At 57.1% G+C, this 20541-nt stretch overlaps 1 protein-coding gene across 1 annotated transcript in view; it reads right to left on the bottom strand.

Annotated features, from left to right (window-relative positions):
* Positions 1-18062: 18062 nt before the first annotated feature.
* MAP3K7CL (MAP3K7 C-terminal like) overlaps positions 18063-20541 on the bottom strand; it is a 32663-nt gene continuing 30184 nt past the window's right edge. The window contains exon 5 of the mRNA XM_028503965.2: positions 18063-19146. Within this exon, the coding sequence (XP_028359766.1) occupies positions 18966-19146 (181 nt within the window). The 3' untranslated portion in view covers positions 18063-18965. The remainder of the gene's footprint in view (positions 19147-20541) is intronic.

Genomic DNA, 20541 nt, shown 5'->3' with positions numbered 1-20541 from the left:
GTGCGTCCGCACCTGCGTCTGTGTGCGTACATCTGCGTCTGTGTACATGCATATCTGCGTCTGTATGCGTCCTCACCTGCGTCTGTGTACGTGCGTATTTGAGTCTGTATGCGTCAGCACCCGCCTCTGTGTGCGTGTATCTGCGTCTGTATGTATCCGTACCTGCGTCTGTGTGCGTGCACTTGCGTCTGTGTGCGTGTATCTGCGTCTGTGTGCGTCCGCACCTGCGTCTGTGTGCATGCATCTGCGTCTGTGTGCGTGCGTATCTGCGTCTGTATGCGTCCGCACCTGCGTCTGTGTGCGTGCATCTGCGTCTGTGTACATGCGTATCTGCGTCTGTGTGCGTCCGCACCTGCGTCTGTGTGCGTGCACCTGCGTCTGTGTGCGTGCATCTGCGTCTGTATGCATCCGCACCTGCGTCCATGTGCGTCCGCGCCTGCGTCTGTGTGCGTGCATCTGCGTCTGTATGCGTCCGCATCTGCATCTGTACGCGTCTGCACCTGCGTCTGTGTATGTGTATCTGCGTCTGTGTGTGTGCATCTGCGTCTGTGTACGTCTGCACCTGCGTCTGTGTGCGTGCACCTGCGTCTGTGTGCGTGCACCTGCGTCTGTGTGCGTGCATCTGCGTCTGTATGCATCCGCACCTGCGTCCATGTGCGTCCGCACCTGCGTCCATGTGCGTCCGCACCTGCGTCTGTGTGCGTGCATCTGCGTCTGTATGCATCCGCACCTGCGTCCATGTGCGTCCGCACCTGCGTCTGTGTGCGTGCATCTGCGTCTGTATGCGTCCACACCTGCGTCTGCGTGCTTGCGTACCACTGAGCTGGTTCGCTGTGTGGAGTCCCTGCCGGGAGGTGGCAGGTGCGCAGTGCGCACAGCTGAGAACGGTGATCCTCAGTCCAACCCCAAATTTGAATGCCAGTCGGAACGGACAGACTAGATCAAGGGCTCGATCAAGTCCCTGAAAAGTAACGCGACAGAGAAGCGAGAGAGCAACCCGGGCCGGCAGCGACTGCAGGCCGCTGGGCTCGACCCTTTTCCGAGACCGGCAGGGCCCCCTGACCGCAGTGTCGCGTGGCTCTGGCTCCCTGTGCAGCGGCTCTATCACGGAGCACCATCTGGGGGACCACTTACGTCGCTGTTCCCCAGAAAATAATCTCTAAGCAATGGCGCTACAAATATTATAAAGTACGTAGTCATCTAAGGTGCAAAGGTGTTTTTTTCTATATTCTTAAAAATGTAAAAAGAAAGTGCTCTCGATTTTAAGTTAATAATGTGAAGAAAACATTCTTAGGGCTGCCTTGTCAACAAAGTAGCCACTGGTCCCATGGAGCCGCTGGCCATATTTAAATTTAAGTCAATTAAAGTTTTAAAATTTAAATGAAATAGAACTGCCACATGATCCAGCAATTCCATTTCTGAGTATTTATCCCCCAAAACTAAATTGCTGTCTCCAAAAGATACGTGTGCCACATGTTCCTGCGTTTTATTCACAGTGGCCGAGACACAGAAACAACCCCGCGTCCTGGACAGGTGACCAGGGGAGGAGACGCGGGCCAGACGCACAGCGGGGGGTTCTGCAGCCGCAGGAAGGAAGGAGACCCTCACGTTTGTGACGACAGGCATGGATCTCGAGGGCTTTGTGTTGAAGTGAAATAAGTCAGACAGAGAAAGACGAGTGATCCCTGATGTCACTGAAATGTGGGATCTTTAAAAACTCAGGAGACTGCGAACCAAAGCGTCGCAGGTTGGATTCCCAGTCAGGGTACATGCCTGGGTTGCAGGCCACAGCCCCCAGCAACCGCACATGGATGTTTCTCTCTCTCTCTTCCTCCCTCCCTTCCCTCTCTAAAAATAAATAAATAAAATCTAAAAAAAAAAACCTCAGGAGAATGGAGTGTGGTTGCCTGAGGTGGGGGTGCGGGGGCGGGGGATGGGCACAGTGGGTGACGGGGCTGGAGCTTTCAGTTACAAGACAAGTCAGTCCTGGGATGCAACATGCCACGTGACTCCGGCTGACAAGACTGTTTTGTGTGTTTTAAAGTTGCTGTGAAAGTAGGTCCTAAGTGTTCTCATCACAGAGAAGAGGTGTAACTGTGTATCAGTGGGTGCTAACTAAACTTGCCGTGGTGGTTTCACAACAGGAACATGTGTCAGGTCATCGTGTGATATACCTGAAACTCATGATGCTATGTGCCAGTTATATTTCATATTTAAAAAATTAAATACTCAGTTTTCCCACCACTCTAGCCGAGGTCTGAGTGTTAAGGAGCCCCGTGCGGCCAAGGGCTCCCCCACTGGATTCGCACTGGATTGCGCAAACATGGAACATTTTAATTTTTATAGAAAGTGCAGTTGGACGATACCACCCCAGCGTTTCAGGGCCAGTCATTCCAACCCTGAGAAAACACCTCCTGTTTCTTCTGCAAGACTCGGTTCGCAACACTTTAATCCTCAGTGAATGTGAGCTTCCTAAAGTGTAACGATACATGATACCAGAAGCTTGTTAGGACAGAGTATTGTTCCTCATTATAGAGGCGGGCCACATTCTTTCGATAAGTTTATTTTTAAACAGTGTTTTGAGCAAAAAGGTGGGCAGAAATCCAGAGTTGCAAAACTTTTTCCTAGAAGCCTGAATGCCTTTTGCATTCCTTGTAAACCATAAAAATTCAGCACTGGGGGATTTATCATGTCGAGTGAGTGACTTCATGCATTTAGCTTCTCCTCAGAAGTTTTCATGATTTCTCCACCAAACACAATGTACTTCTTTATATCACATTCTTTCCCCATATTTGTAATTTTCACTTCCCTTTTGGATACACATATGTTACTATGTTTTGGCTACATTGTTTGCTGACATGGATAGATTCTTGTGTAAGTACTGAGGGAGAGAATGTTATGGAGTATTTTTAGCATTCTGTTGTCTTAGAGACTAAAAAACTTAGAGACTTGTTAGTTGCTTGGAGCAAAAAAAAAATGAGTTTTGAATACTTCACAGTTCAGTACATGGCTCTCCCTCCCCCACTGGAGAACAAGCTGAATGAATCTCTGCATGAATTTAGGTTTTCCCGCCCTGCTCCCTGGGAACAGTTGGAAGACTGAGGCATCGAAACCACATCATCGCCTAGAAAAGACGCATTCAAATCTCAGAAATTGTATCTGATGTCAAGTCAAAAACTGTTCTTTAATTTGCTTGGAGGAGAAAAAGCCTGTATTTAACCTGTAGGTTCTCATTATGACTTTTTTTAACCTTTCAGTGAATTACAGGGAGACTGAAAGGAACTTGTCCCTAACAAGCCACGTGGCCACCAACGGGCCTCCCCCCACCCCAGCAGAGCAGACACAGGGAGGCCCCCCGCCCCCACTGAGGACCCTGGGTCTGGCTCATGCGAAGTTCACGGTGGCCCCTGTTGCCCTGTCCTGGCAGCCAGGCTTCTGGGAGTAAACTGCTGGGTGATAAGGAATGTTATTTTTCGTACGTGCAGACTTTGCATTTTAACCCTTAGAAAACTTTTTTTAAACGGAAAGGGGTCATTTACACACCCCACCCCTCCCTACGATGGAAGAAAGACTCAGAGAGGCTCTGGAAAACCGACAGGTTCCACAGCTTAGGAAATGCGATGCCTGTTCTCAGGTCTGCTAAATCCTCCTAGAGTGCTCCCAGGCCCAACCATGCTGTTGGCACAAAATAAACCACACAGGCTCTTAGAATCCAGGAGAGGGAGAGAGGAGAAACAACCTGGGTAAAATTGGACGGTAAAGGCTGGAATTTCCCCGGAAGACGCAGCACAGGAATTAGAGCCGGAGCAGGCGGTGGGAGGGGAGGTGGGAAGCAGCTGCGTGGGGGGGCCACGCGGGCCGGAGTCGGACGCACCAGGCCGGGAGTCACGGCCTGCACGGGTGCGGCTTCTGTATATGCTCCTTGGTCGGGGCCTGAGTCACCGGGCTCCCAGGCTCCCAGGCCACGCACCACCGTGGGGACTCAACCGCAGCCGCCGGTCAGCAGCTCCCAGGGGTGACTCCGGTTCACACCGGTGCTTGGTTACCTGAGGCTGCCCCCCCCCCCCCCGCACCTCACTTCATTTGGTCACAAACAACCACGGCAGGATTCTGTGACCTATTCGGCGTCAGGATCCGCTCGCATCTTCCGCACCTGTCTTTCCCAGGCCAGAGGGGGGTAGACGGGCCTGCAGTGAGAGCGTTCCGTGCTGGGAGACGTTGGGAAATGCTGAGATAAACACGGTTAGACGAGTTTCTTTATCACAAGACAGCCAGAGCCTTCGAGAGAACTGACCACCCGGAATGCTGTGTCCCCAGTAACCCTTCCACTGCTCCTGGAGAAGCTGCCGGGCCCTGTGAATGTAGGCTCATAGGGTGGTGGTTCCTAAGTCCACAGATACCACTTGGGTCAGTGTATCAGGTCGGCCAAAAAAGTCTGTTACATTTTTTCCCTATGATGGCTCTATTAATGGTTAATTGTCTTTAGCTTCATTCAAAACAATTTTGTTAGTGTCCTGGCTGGTGTGGCTCAGTGGACAGGGTGGCGGCCTGCAAATCAAAGGGTTGCCAGTTTGATTCCCAGTCAGGGCCTGCGCCTGGATTACAGGCCAGGTCCCCAGTAGGGGGCGCACAAGAGGCAACCACACATTGATGTTTCCCTTTCTTTCTCCTTCCATCCCCCCTCTAAAAAATAAATAAAATCTTTTAAAAAACAATTATGTTAGATTGTATTGTGACAGGTGTCACATTAGCATGCATTTAAAAAAAACATCAAAACTGGTGAATTTTTGTGTAGCCATTTTAATATTGAACACACAAGGAGATACACATTATTTCAAGGAAGGTAAAAGCGAAACTGAGCCGTGGAAAAAGGATCCGTGCCGTGTGTGGGGGAGGTGCCGCGGTGGATCAAACGTGTCGGAAGCGGTTTGCGAAGCTCTGAGCTGGAGGTTTCCCGCAGGACGATGCGCGGTGGCCAGGCCCAGCCGCCGACGCTGGCAGCGGCCACACCGAGACATTCATTGGGAGCAATCAGCGTTCCAACTCAAGGGTGACAGCGCCACACTCAAGACACCCGAATCAGTAAGGTTACCAGTAAAAGTGAAAAGTGTGTCTTGGGCAAGGGGGCTATAAGGGGACCAAATGGTAATGGAAAAAACATAATAAAGATCATATATATATATATATTTTTAATGTGTCTTGTATTTTACAGAGGAAAACTGAAGGAACTTTTTGGCCAGCCCAACAACTGGTGACCTGAGCTGCAGCGCCCGGCACGTGTCGGAGTCCCCGAGGACGGTCAGGCGTCGGGTTAGGGCGGATGCGCGCCTTCACGTCAGGTGGCCGGTGGGGGGCTGGGGGGGCGGGGCGCACAGAAAGCGCTGGGAACACCCCGTTTCCTGGACAGACGGCCCCTCCCCCACCGAGGCATCTCGGCTCCCTCTGCGCCGTTATTTCTGGGGTCTCCCCTCCGCCCCGCAGAGCTGCTGGTCGGGTTTCACGTCCCCCAACCCCCCACCAGGCCGCACTGGTCCCCGCAGCTCGGCCCCGGAGTCCGAAATCGGGAAGCGGGGCGTGCCCAGCTTTTTCTTTCCCAGGACTATTGGCTATGCAAGTCTTTTTTGGATTCCTCAATTTTTGGATTTTTTTTCTATTTCTGTGGGGGAAAATGCCAATGAAATTTTGATAGGGATTCCCTGAATCTTAGGTGGCTTTGGGCAGTAAGAACACTTGGACATATTGACTCTTCCGATCTGTCAATGTGGATCTTGGTCAGGTGCCCCCGTCACCTGTCCCCACAGCCGGAATCCGGGGCGCCCCCCCCCCGCCCCCGCCGCGCCCCGTCTCTGTGGCAAGCATCCCACTCCCGGGGTCAGGCGGGACCTGCCGTGTGCCAGGGGGTCTCCCAGCAGCTGCCAGGGCCATGGGGAAGGGCCGCAGACCCAACCGCCCTCAGGCCGGGCCAGCGGATGGGGGGCCACGCCCGGGGACGGATCCAAGGGTCCTCCCGCCGACCCCACAGCACGGCGGCCGCCTCCCACTTCCAAACTCCCGCTGCGGGACGGGCGCGGGGCCAGGGCCTGCGTCTCTGCGGCCCAACTCGCTGTGCGCGTGTCCGTTTTCCGAGTGCTGCCCGCCGTCGCGTGGACGCTGCAGCCCCACGGAGCGCGCCGAGCGCGCGGGGCGGGGGGGCCTGGTGGCCACGACACAGGGGAAGGAGCGAGCGGGGCTCGCTGGGGGTCCCCTCCTGTCCCCGCCATCTGCAGGTGAGGGGCCTGCCGTCCTCACGGAGGGGGTGTCCTCGCTCTGGGGGCGGCTTTCCGGTTTTTTGTTCTGTTTCCTTGATCGTTTTTCACCGCAGAGCAGAGCAGGAAAACTAACACAGAGCAAGACACAGTCTAGAGCTGTGGCTGCAGCACCAGGAAGAGGCATGCGCGTCCCTCCCAGCGCGGGCCAAGGAGCAGGACAGACCGGCGGGGGGGGGGGGGGGGGGGGGGGGGGGGCGGGGGGGTCTCTCTCCTTTTCTTCTTTTCTTTCCCCTGTGCTCAGGCACTAAATGGCTGTCGCTGGGAGCCGGGGCAGAGAACAGAGGAGGGAAGGAAGGGAGCCTGTGGGAGCGCACCGTCCGCTTCCCCCCTCCCCCGCTGGGGGCCCACACCGCGGCTCCGGCTCTGCTGCCGCACGGTTTGCTTCGTAATCTCTTTGCGTCGCGCTCCGTGACGACTTCTCTAGGAATGGCTGGGAGTCGGCGGTTCCAGACTCTAAATCTGCCTGCCATGACGAAACACTCCAGTCCCTCCCGGTCTCTCCACTCCTAACACGGGGAATAGCCCGGGCGTGTAGGCCTTGAGAAATTTCCAGAAGCGTTGCTTGGAGGCGGAACCAGCCCTGCAGGCCGCACTGACACCCAGGGGGCGGGCAGGCTGTGGAGGAGGGGGGCCCTCGGAGGGGTCGCCGCCCCGCTCCACCGCGCTGCTCTCGAGACACTCTGGGTCACATCAGTCAGTAAAACACTGAATGCCATTTCCTTTCTTTATTGGAAACAGGAAGTCGGACTGGGGAAGGCAGGAACTGCTATTCCGTGAAATAGGTATAACTGTGCACCGTACATGGTGTCATGAAAATCAAGTGTGCAATGTGACAGGTGAAACGCGGTGCGCGGCACAGGTGAGGGGCTGGTGAGAACCGCCTGCCAGGGTTTGCACTATCGTGGCTCTCACTGGAACCGTCGGCAGGGCAGACACGGGGGGACCCGTGAGTGACAGGCAGGGTTGCCGGCAGGGGGACCCCTGCTCCAAGTCATTTAGGGGGTTCATGGGGTGTGCACAGAAAACAGAATGACATTTCGGCACCTGTGCCAAAGTACAATTGGGTATTGCCAGACCCTCAGAAGCATCCTCAAGCTTTATATTATTATCCCAAAGCGAATTTCAGTGCCCAAATTCCTGTACGCTCATCTTCAATCCCCACCAGCTCATTTTGTCCACCAGCTCATTTCTGAGTCTTGAATTATTTACGGATACATAGATGTCGGGTGCATCGGAAGTGCCCTTTGGAAAAACAGTGCAGGAGAAACGCGTGGAAGACTCTGGTGTTTGCCCCGCGTCCCGTCCGGCTCGTCCCATCCGGCTCGTCCCTCTGGGTCTCCTCTGCCCTCGGCTGCCTCTAAGCTGCCTCACGGCCTGTTGGGTCCGGAGATGAGGGAGAACTGGACTGTGGTGTAACTACCTCCTGTCCATAAAAACGGAAATGACGCTCCTCTGAGTATGGGCCGGCTTGACCAGTTCTGCATCTGTTTGTGAGCCACTTCCCATTCGCTGACTATAAATGTGCAATGCTCTTTGGAACTGGTTGTAACGTCTATTGGTCCCTCATTAATTCATTGAGGTAAATAAAATCTTTGATACACACTGCTTTTGTACTGTATAAAAATCATAATTCTATCCTCACTGAAAGTTTCTCCTTGAATACGTACATACAAGCTTCAAATATCCGTGACTCCCTGAGGAACACATCTGAACTTCAAACACGTTACCTCCCTGGCCAATTTTCCAGCCCGGGCTGAGTGACGGCACCCCCCCCCCCCCCGCCCCCACACTCTCCCCACCCCCCTGTGGCTCCGGAACCGCTGGAACCATGAGTTCCAGAAATCGATCCATCGTTGACAGCTGCCTGAGCCCTCTGAGGACAGAGACGTGCCTGGGGCATTTCTGAGGAGCATTGTCTGTGCTAGAAAAACTGGCAAACCCTGTGAGGCAACAAGTAAGTTGACCTGAAGGAGTCAGGATCGGCCTGGGCTCCAGCCTCCCAGAAGCCCGGTCTGGGTTACAAGAGGCTGGCCGTGTTAGTGCACCTCAGAGGGGTGTGTTCAAGACTAACACTTGGATGTTTTTACTTAACATTTGGTTCGTGTCTTAAAAAACATTTTAAACCTGGCTGGCATAGCTCAGTGGATTGAGCGCGGGCTGTGAACCAAAGTGTCCCAGGTTCGATTCCCAGTCAGGGTACACGCCTGGGTTGCAGGCCACGGCCCTCAGCAACCGCACATTGATGTTTCTCTCTCTCTCTCTCTCTCCCTCCCTTCCCTCTCTAAAAATAAATAAATAAAATAAAATATTTTAAAACATTTTGCTTTCATGTTTTATCCTGTATTTTTAAAAATATAGAAATAGAATTATTGAGCTTTTCTCTATGGATAATGTTGCCAAAATTTCAGGCCTTTCTTTTTACTTTCCTCATGTAACTACGGGATTGACTATTTTACAGCTATAATGCTATTCCAGTTCTGTAAGTAACATTTTACATAATTGAAATAATGACTTGGGGCAATTTAGTCAGCCCGGCTAGGTACCATTCATGTGGGTTATGGAATTACGCAGACATTTTAAACATGTTTCTGTGTAAACGTGTAGTGTTCTCACAAAGGAGGTACCAAACTATAACCACATAAGGAACTGAAAATGATAAATAGTGACAGTTTAATAAGTGTGACTAATGATACCAGTGGGTGTTTAACAGAAGAGGGAGCAAGTGTGAGAATTTAAGTGTGTCATCCATGTGGAATATTTCATAAAAGATTGCATAAACCTAATGAGAGCTTTCCAGAATGAGCTACATTGTTTGTAACAACTAGTCGCGCTCCATTGACTGGGGAGTATTCTGCATGTACTGCCTGTCATCAGTCTCCTTGGGAGGTGAGATAACTTCTTCAGTCACCCTCGGGCGCCCCCCCCCCCCCGGCACCCCCAGAGCCGTCCTCGCCCACAAGCCAGAGCAGACGCCCTCCTGGCTGGGCCGCAGGGCAGGGGCCGCAGGTGCTCAGCGACCCTTGTTACCTGTGGGTCTGCGTCTGTAAGTGTGGCATTGGGGAGACCACACAGGCGGTGGGGTCAGATCGGATGTGAGTTTCAAAGTAACTAATTGCTACACGAGGGATCACAGATGAGCAAATGAACACTGTGAACCTCAGCAAGATGCCCCTCACTGTCCAGCGCTACCGCGTCCACCCGAGTGCACGACAGCATTGCTGCGTTGTCCAGGTGAAGGGAACCTGCAGGTGGAGCCCAGTCCGGGCTCAGTGGGTTAGAGGAGCGTTTCCATCGCTTTGGTGTCAGTAACACATTCTTGTCCGTTTCATTCCGTGTTTGCTACACGGCTTTATCCGGGCTCTGGCAGAAGCGGGCCGCTCGAGTGAGGGTGGCAGGGCAATAACGTGGGTGTAATAATCTGCAGTTTTGATGCGAACACTTCCCTGAAGATGTCACATGGTGTGCTTGCGTGTGACACTGTTACGTCACAGAATTGCATGCTGAGGGTTTTGTAATGAAAGTCTGCAATAAAAGGGGCATTATCTGTGCAGACCCCTGCACACGCACAACGTTTACCAGATAGTGGTGACCAGAGGGTCGGAAAGGACTGAACCCACAGACGCCGCGGGAGCTGCACCCTCTCCCGCACCCCCCCCCCCCCGGGTTTTGATGAGTCCTCATTCGTTTTCACGGTTTGCTGTTTTGACACCAGTGCGTGTTTGGGAAACAACACGAATGGTTGAGCAATTCCTGCCCCTTGCAACACGCTCCTGGCGTTTCCTCCTCACTATTTACCGGGAGACTAAGGTCCAGCCCCGCCCAGCGGGGCAAACGACGCTGGTGCCCAGACAGAGCCCCCGTCCGGCCTGATCGCGGAGCCGAAGGGTGGGCAGCAGCGGGGACTGTGGGGGCTGCAGGGGCTGCGGGGGCTGCGGCCCGGCCCCTGGCTCTGACCCAGCTCACCGGCCGCACCGGGTCTTTTCTAGAAAATCTTCCCAGAATCATCTCCTGTCATCGCGGCCGCCCCCACCCCCCATCCCCGCCCGCGTGGAAACAGAAGCGATTCCTGCAGGCCGTGTTCCACGTTCCGCTCCGTGGGCCCCACACTCCGCAGGCGGCCCCGTCCCATCCCGGTGTTAACTCGCGACATAGCTCCCGGTGCTGCGGCATCCCCGGTTCCCACGACAGGGGCCTGTGCAGCCGGCTGTTTGCCCGAAACCCGGGTCCGTGGGGCGCCCTGTGCTGTTCCGTCTGTGGAATCCGGCCGCTGCGGCGGCCCGAGTCGCCCGTCCCGGGTCACACCAGGGTCACGGGTGCTGCCTCCGCAGCGGCCCCCAAGGCCAGAGCAGCGTCCCGGCCGCCGACCCCCACCCACTGCACCCCAAACGCCCCTGGGAGCGGGAGCAGGGTTCCCGCTCCGTCCACCCGTCTGTCCCTCACGTGGGAAATCACCGCGAAGCTCCCACCTGCTGCGAAGTCCGCTGTGAGATGCGGGGTCAGAGGAGACACCACCCTCGGCGCCAGGAAGCCCCGGCGCGTGGGGAGTCCCGCCGTGGGGACCGTCCCCGGGGAGGGGGCGGGGGGACGGGGGGTGCAGGACGGCCAGGCTCGGACACCCAGAGGCTGTTCTGTAACCGTCGCTGCACACCGAATGGCAACACCGTGACCGTTACCACCGCTGTGGACACTCGTGCCCCCCCCACCGGGGCCACCATCCGGAGTCCGCCCGCTGCGGGCAGGGAGCGGCGGGAGCAAACGCGGGCGCTGCGGCGGCACCGGCACCGACGTTCGATCCGCGGACCAGATCGGCCTCCGGCTCTGCGCTCGCTCGGATCCACGGCCACCGCCGCACCACCCCGGCCCCCCACACCCTACCCCGCAGCCCTCCGCGCAGCGCGCCGTCCCGGGTCCACCCCCCTCTCTCCGCTCCATCCGAGCTTCTCTCTCCCCGTTCGCCCCGTCCAGCCCTCGCTGCCACCCCCCGAAGTAACGCCCCACTCGCCCTTCTCCACGGGACACCCGGCAGCCAGCGCCGCGACCAGGGCCTGGCCGGGCAGCCGCGGGGCCAGCGCTCGGGAGAGAACCAGCTGTGGCCGGTCAGCGGGGCGGAGAGAGAGGCGGGAGGGTCCCAGGTGGAGCCCGTTTACCTGAAGCTGCTTCGTAACCGGTGTCGTTTGCGTCCACCCGCGGATCCTGCGCGTTTCCGCTGCGTCTCCCGCGCCGCGCCCGAAGCAAGCGCTCGGAGGGCCGCCGCCGCGCCGCGGGGGGCAGAGGGTGGGACGGTCAGCTGTGCGTCAGCTTGTCCCGGCCACAGGGCGCCCGCCACTGGGAGACTCATCGTTCTGGCTGCCACTGCGGGGTGTCTGCAGAGGAGGCCCGAATCCAAGTCCGTAGAGCGGATGGAGCGGTAGCTCTCCCTGACCTGGGCGGGGAGGGGGGGGGCTGTCTCCAGCCCCTGGGGGCCCGAAGGGCACGAAAAGGCCGCCCCGCCCCTCCCCCGCACGGAGTAGGGGGGAGTCTCCGGACCGCAGGCGGGCGCAGAGCAACAGCAGCGGGGTCAGGCCTTGGGAGGGAAACCCGCTCCGCCTCCTGAGCCCCGGGCTGACGACGCCTTTACATCGCAGGACAGACACTTGTCTTGTAGAAGCACGGCTCGCGGTGCGGCTCAGTGGACTGGGCGCCTGTCTGTGAAAGATGGGGGATCGCCGGTTCGATTCCCGGTCAGGCGCGTGAGAGGCGGCAGCGCATGGATGTTTCTCTCTCTCTCTTTCTCCCTCCCTCCCCTTCCTCTAACAGTAAGTGCATAAAGGTGAAAAACCAGCACACGAGCTGCGCGCCCGGGGTCTGTGCGCGGCGCTTGAGGAGCCCTGCGGGTTCCTGGCAGCAGTTCCCCCACAGGTGGGCGCCCCTGGGTGACATCAGGACTCAGCCCCCGGCGGAGGGGTGACGTCCGCACTGAGCCTTGGAATGGCCTCCACACCCCGACCCGGGAAGCAAGAGAGGTATCTGGTCGTCCTTCCCCCTGGACAGGTGGCACCTGCGTAAGGAGCAGAAAAGGTGAGTGGGGGGCGGGGCACTTGCGCGGGTTTCTGGTTCCGGCAGACCCGACGCGCCTCCCGCGGTTCAGACGCAGCAGTTTCCGCAATGACCCGCGCGCACCGCCGCGCGCGCGCGCAGGGAGGGGCGTCCTGTCGGGAGACACCTGCGTGAACCCCCTCTGGGCAGAGACAGAACGAAGAGCCTGCATCTGCCTGAGTCTTTCCAGGACTTGGGTCCGCTGGTTCGGACGAAGGCCCGCTACCCGATTCCACGCGTGGCGGGCCCGCCCTGCGGTCAGGGTCTCAGCCTGGAGCCTGCACCCGGCCCCCTGCGGACGCAGCGCCCGCTGGAGGGCGTGGGATCCGCCCGTCGCCAGGTCTCCACTGCACCCGGCTCTCACCCCGCGGACCTGCCCCCCTGCCCCCGCTGCGCTCCAGGCCGTCAGATGGGCCCCGAGAAGCGCGGACGGAACAGGAGACGAAGATGTGTGGCGCGGACACGGAGGCTGACGAGTCCCCAAGACCCGCCCTCCGAGGCCCCCGGGCTGCTGGCCCAGAACGAGGCCACGCTGCTGCCCGAGGCTAAAAGCAGGAAGAGACGGCGGGGTCCCCCCTCGAGGCCTGTGCGGCGGCCTGGCCTTGGTGGTGGACAGGGCCCCCACGAGCGGAGAGCAGACGGCTTCGCTGCGCCCGCCTGTGCGAACGCAGGTCTCAGGCACAGGCGCCCACACACCCCGCGCGGGGTTTGCCCTCGTGTCCCGCACCCCGTGGCCAGTCCCGCTGGCGCACGAGGTTCACCGTCCCGGGGATGTGACGCGGCGTCTGCTGCGGCCCCGGTCAGCCAGCCTCCGCCCCCCTCTGCCGCGGTGCCCCCTCGGCCCACATCGGCGAGCACAGCCCTCCATTGTGGCGGAAAACCGGGGACCCTGACAGTCACAGAGAAGCTTCCTGTTGCGGTAACGGAGTCGGCCCGGACTCCCTTCTTCAGAGTCAGAGAAGAAACTTCCAGTGTGTTGGGGCCGCCGACAGGGGCGCGGTGGTTCCCGGGCAGCGGGACCAGATTGTGGGTCAGGCAGCGGAGGAGCAAAACCGCCAGGAACTGGAAGGGGAACCCTCAGACCTGTGGGGCCCCTGCTCTGGGGCGGGGGGTGGCTGTTGATAAAACCTTGCGCAGCCTTTCATGACGTCATGGCATCAGTTCTTTCCCAGACCAACCTTCTGAGACAGTCGAGCTGGTGACCCCCCCCCCCCCCCCCCCCATGTTTCTCTCTGAGGAAAGGCAGGGCTGTCCCCTGGGGCTGGTAACTCAGTGTGGACGGCTTCCTCACGCTGGACTGTGCAAACCTGTGCAGGGCAAGTGGACGAGCCAATGTTCTTAGTGAACACCAGGCTTTAAAACGTCGTTATAGATGCGAAGTAGGCCTTAAGGCAAGACACGATGGTAAAACTGTTGTAACGTGATGGGCAGGAAAACGAGCTTGCTAAGTTCAAGCCGGTTTCAGGGGAAACGTGGGGTCGCTGTGGAGCACAGAGGTCAAAGGTCTCGGGCGCCGCCGGCCTGAGCTCCGCTGGGTTTGGGGTAACGCGCGCGCGTTGTGCCAAAGGCCGGGAGAGGCCCCGAGGCCGGGAGAGCTCTGCTCTCCGTCCCGCCGGTCCCGCCTTTGACCACGGACCTGCTTTCTTCTCGGAAACACGTGACGTTTCAAACACCACGTCACAGGAGCACACGGAGGGAAAGGCGCGGGCCATTCTGCTCCCCCCCCCCCCCCCCCGGCCCTTTCTTCTGAAGAAGCAAACCGCTGGAGTTCAGGGGTGCAGGGGTGCACCGGGGAGCCTTCTCCACACCACCCCCCCTAACTTGCATTCCCAGATTTCTCCCATAGAAACACAGGATTCTCAGTTAAAACAACTTCAGATAAAAAGCATTTTTTTACTATGAGTATGTACCATGCAGTGTTTGGGACGTACTACACCAAAAAAAAAAAAAAATCCTTCTTTATCTGATTTCTGAAATTTAATTTTAACGGGATACCGTGCATTTTGTCTAATGACCCGCGCCTGACCCCGCCGGGGAGGACGGGCTCCTGGCCCCCGTCCACATTTCCAGACGGGGAACGGGGCTTCGGGCCCGGAAGGGGCACGGGACCCACAGCCCAGCCTGGCCACCCGCTTTCCGTCCTGGTTTCTGCGCACACCCTCCTCCTCAGCTTGGTCTGTGCTGGGGCCTCTCCACCCCCTCCGGCCCTGCTCTGTGCCCGGGAGACCCGCTGTCTGGCCTCAGACCGGAGAGTCCTTGTCCCCTGGCTTTCGGTTCAGTGTGGCCAGTGCCAGCCTCCAGCAGAGGACGGAAGGACGGGCGGAGAAAAAGACAGGTGTTCATCCATGGGCCCCACCTGCCGGCCCTGGGTGGGCCATGGCCTCACTGCCCCCAAGGACAAGTTCTTGGGGGTGCAGTGGGGAAGCCGCTCCTGACCCAGTTCCCACCAGGCCCCCACTGCTCCCTCCCTTCCTGCCCTCGGAGCCACCGGGGGAACTTCCTGGGGGCCGCACACCCACCCCAACACTGCACCGGCCTTCCAGATCTCCCTTAACTCCGCCCCCAACTGTGTAAAGGGACATGTTAGGTTCTCAGTCACTGGCCCCTCTGGAGGGACACCTCTTCCCTGCCAGGACCCTGATCAGCACGGGGCAAGACTGGGATTTCGGGGAGACAAAGATTCCCGGCCTGAACCTTCACCCAAAATCTCAAACCAAACCTTGGCTCCCGGTCTTGCTCTGGGGGTCTTGGCACCAACGTGAAAGTTCCTTGTTCCCCACATCTGATCAGACGGACAAATGCCACCTGTAGGCGTCCTGTCGGCTGGCACCTGAGCACCTGCGTTGGGCACATCTCACTGGTTGTGGTCCATTTGGGGGTCAGCGTATTCAAGTGCCAGCAGCGCCTGTCTCCCTGCACCTCACCGAAAACGAGCGGGGGCCTCGTTTCCCCCCCCAGGTCAGCGACCTGACCGGCGTGTTTGCCACACGAGCTCCCAGAAACCAGAAAACCCTGGAGTCTGCTGGGCAGAGCAGATGTTCTCAGGATACTACCCACGGCACAGTAACGAGTTAACATTTTAAAAATACATAAAATGTCTTTAAAAAGAAAAGAAGCCACCCCAACTCACCCCTGACCACTTTCTTGCCTTTTTCCAGCTAATTTTAACTGATCCAATCACCACAGCGCCCGTGGTGCTGGGGAGCCTCGGGGCCGTGAGTCACATCCTCCGTTACGGGAACGGCGGGACAGTCGGCACACTCAGCTTTTGCTCCGTGTCTGAGAAGTGAGTGGGCGGTCAGGAGGCTGGGACAGAGCCGTTTCGCAGGGAGTTTCTCCCGACCTCTTCACCTTTCCGTTTTCGGGACTCAGGCCCGAGAGAACAGCCAGGCCACGTTCAAGGGCAGAGAAGTGCAGTGAGGGCAGCAGGTCGCAAATGCAGCCTCCTCCCCAAGGCCGTTGGAAGCTTGGCTCAGTCCTTCCGCTCCGAGGTCTCGTCCTGAGTGCTTGTGTCCAAAGGCCGCAAGTGGAAGGTTAACTCCCAGACTCACTAGGGAAAGACTTGTTTCCCTGCTTGTGTGACACGGGCCATACTCACTGTCTGTCATTCCCATGGCCTCGATACTCCGCACGGAAAATAATCCACACGTAAAATCATCGGGCCCAAGCCCCCCATCCCCCACCTGTCCCCGAGCTGCCTGAGATGTGAGTGGCCATGAGGACCGAATAGGACATCTGTGGAGTTTCAGAGAACAAACAGAAGGGATGTGATTTTAACCCTGTAAGTTACAATTCCTTGAGTGTAAGGTGTTTTTCCTTCAGGGAGCATGTGTGGGGAACCATGAGAAAGAATACATCCCAGGTCCTTACAGCGTGGACGCCAGAATGGGAAGGGCCTTCACAAGGCCTGAGCATGAATGCCGTGACCCCGCAGGTCAGCTCAGCTCAGCTCTGCCCGCGACACCACACCTTCTGTGTTCTTCCTCGGTGTGACTGCACCCTCATCTCTGGTCACCATTCCCTAGAGTGACAACGAGAGGTGCAGCTATTATCTGAAGAGTTCTAGTTGCTTAAGCATATTCTCCATCCTCTTACCAGCTCTGGAAACAGGTAGGTCAGACTTGCCCGAGTTATCCTGAGGACACATGATGATTGCTGAGAAATCAAAGCCATCAATGAATTAAGTCTGTAACTTGGGCCAAATAATTTCAAAAGCAAAAGTAATAAATTCCTTTTGCATTTTTATAGGAAGAAGCAGCAAGGAAAGGAAGGAGGAGGAGGAGGAGGAAAGCAGTCACCACTGGTTTGACCCAAGAGCTGGGCCAGGGCAGGGCTGCTGGAGGCCCCCCACCTTCCACCCTTGGAACGTGACTTCCGCTGGCCTTCCCAGCTCCCAGAAGCACCCCCAGAACTCAGCCTTTGAGTAGAAATGCAGTCGGGACTCTTTGTCCTGGGTATGACCCAGCTGAAGCCCCTTGGGTGCGTGACTGCGCCCACCTAGAGCCTCCACGTAAACTTGTAAGATTTGGAGGGGGTGGGGAAAACTAGTCCTCTTGTCGTCGCCCACGACAAGCCTCGTGAGTAAGTTCCCTGGCTTACCTCACCTGCCACCTGCCACCTGGAGTGTCCGCCTTCCTGTTAGGTCTCTGCCTGCCCCCGGCCTATGGAGGAATCCCCCTAGAAGACTGTGACCCCATACGAGTGTGTGAGAAAGTTTACGATTTGAATTCCACATCCTTTCGGCCCTGTGTGGTCCCGCGCCAGCGATGCGTCCAAGCTCAGGGACCAGAATGAGCCAGAGGAGCCCCGCCAGCACCAGCGCATAGAGGTTTGACTTCTGGCCCCAGGTAACCACATTCTCTCGCGTCTGCATCCAGCCAATGGCCCACAAATACCAGAGTCTGTGGAAAAGCTATTGCAGAAGGTAACGCGGGTCAGGTTTTCCTTTCACTCCAGCCCTAAGGCAAGAAGCACATTTACGTAATACCGGCAGGGCCTCGGTGCCCACTGGGGATGTCCTCCCACATTCTCACCACGGTGAACAGCAGGACTATCGTAAGGGTGTCTGAAGGCCAAGAACCCCTGCGTGATTGTGCGTCACATAAATACTGTGCCGTGGGAGAAAAGACCAAGGGAAACGTGTCAGGTACGTGAATGAGAAGGTGAAACTGGTAAGAATTCGGCTCCTAGGTTTCTTTTTGCTGCAGAAGTGAGTGATGTTTTCGTATTATTAATGAATAAAAGTCGGCTTGAAACACTCCCCCTGAAATGCTTGCTTTTCAGCCATGAATAGTTATCTTCTAGAGACAGAAAAGTTTCGGGCTAAGACGAGCAGGGACAGGGACCCATTTACCCAGCACCTCCCTCACACAACGCGAGGAGTGTCCAAATATTTTGACCCTGTTAAGTCCTTTTGATTCCGGCAGAATAAAGAGATGTTGGGACTTGTTTACCTGCCCCACCCCCACAATCTTCTGTGAGGGGCCATCCCTGCCGGAGACACTAACGCATCGTGGTCAGTTCAGAGCTGAGCTGTTTATCTAGAAGCTGCGGTCTGTCCAGGGAAAGGGCTCTCGCTGCTCTTCCGCACACGCAGCCCCGGCCAAGAACCACCTCTGGGAGGGTCGGCCAGCTCCGACTCTTGGCACCACGGAGGTTAACACGAGGACAAAGTGCGGACTGACAGTATCGATCATGTTTAATGAAAAAGAAGTTACATGAATAGAAATGGACACAAAACAAAAAGATCAAATTGGGGAAATACGGTGATAAGTAAAACAAGGGAAAATCACTTTAATCCTGAATTTGCTCACATAGTTCCATTAATTATTACCCAAAACACCCTCTTAAACCTCAGACAAAGCAGTAGTTGCAATGTTGCTGATGTTTTCATGGGAGCTCACCAAAGTAGTGTCTAAACAACCCCTTTCCGTTCCCCCCACCCCACCCCACGGCGCAGGCAGGTGGTTCCCGGGACGCAGCCCCGGAAAACATGAGGCCTTGTCCGCTTCTCGCTGTTGCAACCGCATGTCGGCCCGCGCGAGGGCGCTTCGGGCACAGACCGGCTTTCTGCGCGCACCTCCGCCTCCGAGACAAAGCTCCTGTGCCGTGCGGCCGCGCAGCCTCAGCACGACCCACCGCCGAGGGCAGCCCTGACTGGCGGACGTGGACAGGTAGACACGGCGGGGACGTTCTGAGGGCTCAGATCTGAGCCCAGGGGGACCGTGACGATATGACATTTAATGCACAGCTGTGGGCCCGCCGTGAGCATCCTGCTGGTCTGTTCTGTGGCTTGATTCTGTTTGAGGATCTTAGCGGAGCCAATACGCTGCTTCTGTCATTTCCTGCCCTGATGTACAGGAGGGTCCTATCTTCCTAAATAAGAAGACAACACCTTGGAAACTAATTACAATCTCTGAAAACAGGTAAGGGTAACAGGTTTGCTTTAATCATCTTACTCAAAGTATAATATCCCCTCCCACCCCCATGAGACTGGGCAGCAAGTGCTGGGCTCCAGCGCCGCCGGCCACGTGGGGCGCCAGCTGCGCGGGGGCAGCACCCAGCGGCCGGGTGCGCACCGAGCTAGGACGAGCCCTGTCGCTTCTGGTACTGGACCCTGAGTTTTTCCAGCTGCTCCACGCACTGGGACTGGGCCAGCTTCAGGGCGCGGTTCTCCTCGGTCAGCGCCTCGAATTCGCGGGCCAGCTGAGCCGCGTCCACCTTCTCCTTCTCCGCCTGCGCCAGCTTGGCCATGAGCTCCTTCCTGCAGACGAGGCAGAAGAGCACACGCTGTAATGCGCATGCGCGGGTGCAGGGCTGGGAGCCTGCCCGTTTGCGCCTGCGCACCACACTGTCCGCACCTGCGCACCCCACCCTCCGCACCTGCACGCCCCACTGTCTGCGCCTGCCTCCTTTCTTTCTCTCCAGCACGGCTGCTGAGACATCCCATAGTACCAACCGTTGTCCGGGAAACGCTCAACAAATCCTTCCACAGTCAAACAGCTGATCCTTTTAAGGGCACGACGACGAACAGTAAAAACTGCAGGTAGTTGACGGGAAAGCCCCCAAAAGCCTCTAGAACTTAAGACGCGCTCTCTCGCGTTCCGGGTGGGGGAACCGTTCCCCGGCCACCCTTCGCCCTCCCCGGTCAGGGTCAGGTGTCTTCCTTTGTGTTCCGTCTCCGAGATTAACTGGCCCCTCGAACGAACGAAGAATTCCACTCCTCCCGCGGGCACCGCTGTCCCTGCCTCCCCTAACGCACGCGAGACGAGCCCCGGCACTGCACTGCGGTGCCGACGGAGCCCCGGGCACAGGCCGAGGTGGTGGCGGGGACGGGCCGCAGCAAACTCGCGCAGTTCTCGGCCCCCCCCCCCCTCCAACAACCGCATTGCTGTAACCACCATGGGGAGGCGCTCGAGACTCACGGCCCCCGTTTAGATTTGATAAACACGACGACCCCAAACTGGGCCATTCCCCTGCGCCGGTCAGTGAACCCCTAGTGGAATGCCTTTTTGCCGCAGTATAAGCGCACAGGGCATTTCCTCCTCCGCCGGGAAACGTGCAGAGACGCCTGAAGGCCGCTGAGTCCAGTGCTCCGACCGGACGTCCCCGGGGGCGGGACGGGGAGACCTCACGGAGCGCGTCATCCTTTCCGGGGTACTCCTGCGCCAGACGCAGGCAGCACGCAACTTGGGACTGAGAGATTGCTCGCTTACACTTCTCAAGAGGTAAAGAACGTATTTAAAGAAACTAAAGAGAAATGACAACTGAATGAAATGTGCGATTGTGGCCTGAAAAGAAAAATAGCTGTGAAGGACAGGACTGGGAAATAGTTGCAACCTAAATACGGACTGTGCATTGGATAATAGTTACTGGTATCGGTGCTAAAATTCCTCCTTTTAACGACTGTGTTGTGGTTCGGCAAGAGAGTGTCCTTGTTCTCAGAAGACAGTCCCTGGAGTATTTAGGGCAACGGCGCACGAAGGTCACGCAACAGGGGCAGTGGGACGCTGTGTCAAAGGGGACGTGTGCAGCACAGAGTTCCTTCGGACTCTTAATGATCTTTGCATCCTCGACGGAGCTTAGAATGTAAAGGCTCCTGATGAATACTGGCTGAATGAACACTGAGGAGTCAGCTACCCCAGAGACAAATGATATA

This window comes from Phyllostomus discolor, chromosome 2 (genome assembly GCF_004126475.2).
Source record: "Phyllostomus discolor isolate MPI-MPIP mPhyDis1 chromosome 2, mPhyDis1.pri.v3, whole genome shotgun sequence".
In the NCBI taxonomy this organism is placed as follows: Eukaryota; Metazoa; Chordata; class Mammalia; order Chiroptera; family Phyllostomidae; genus Phyllostomus; species Phyllostomus discolor.
The sequence above is the reverse complement of the archived record's forward strand: the minus strand, read 5'-3'. Positions and strand labels throughout refer to the sequence as shown.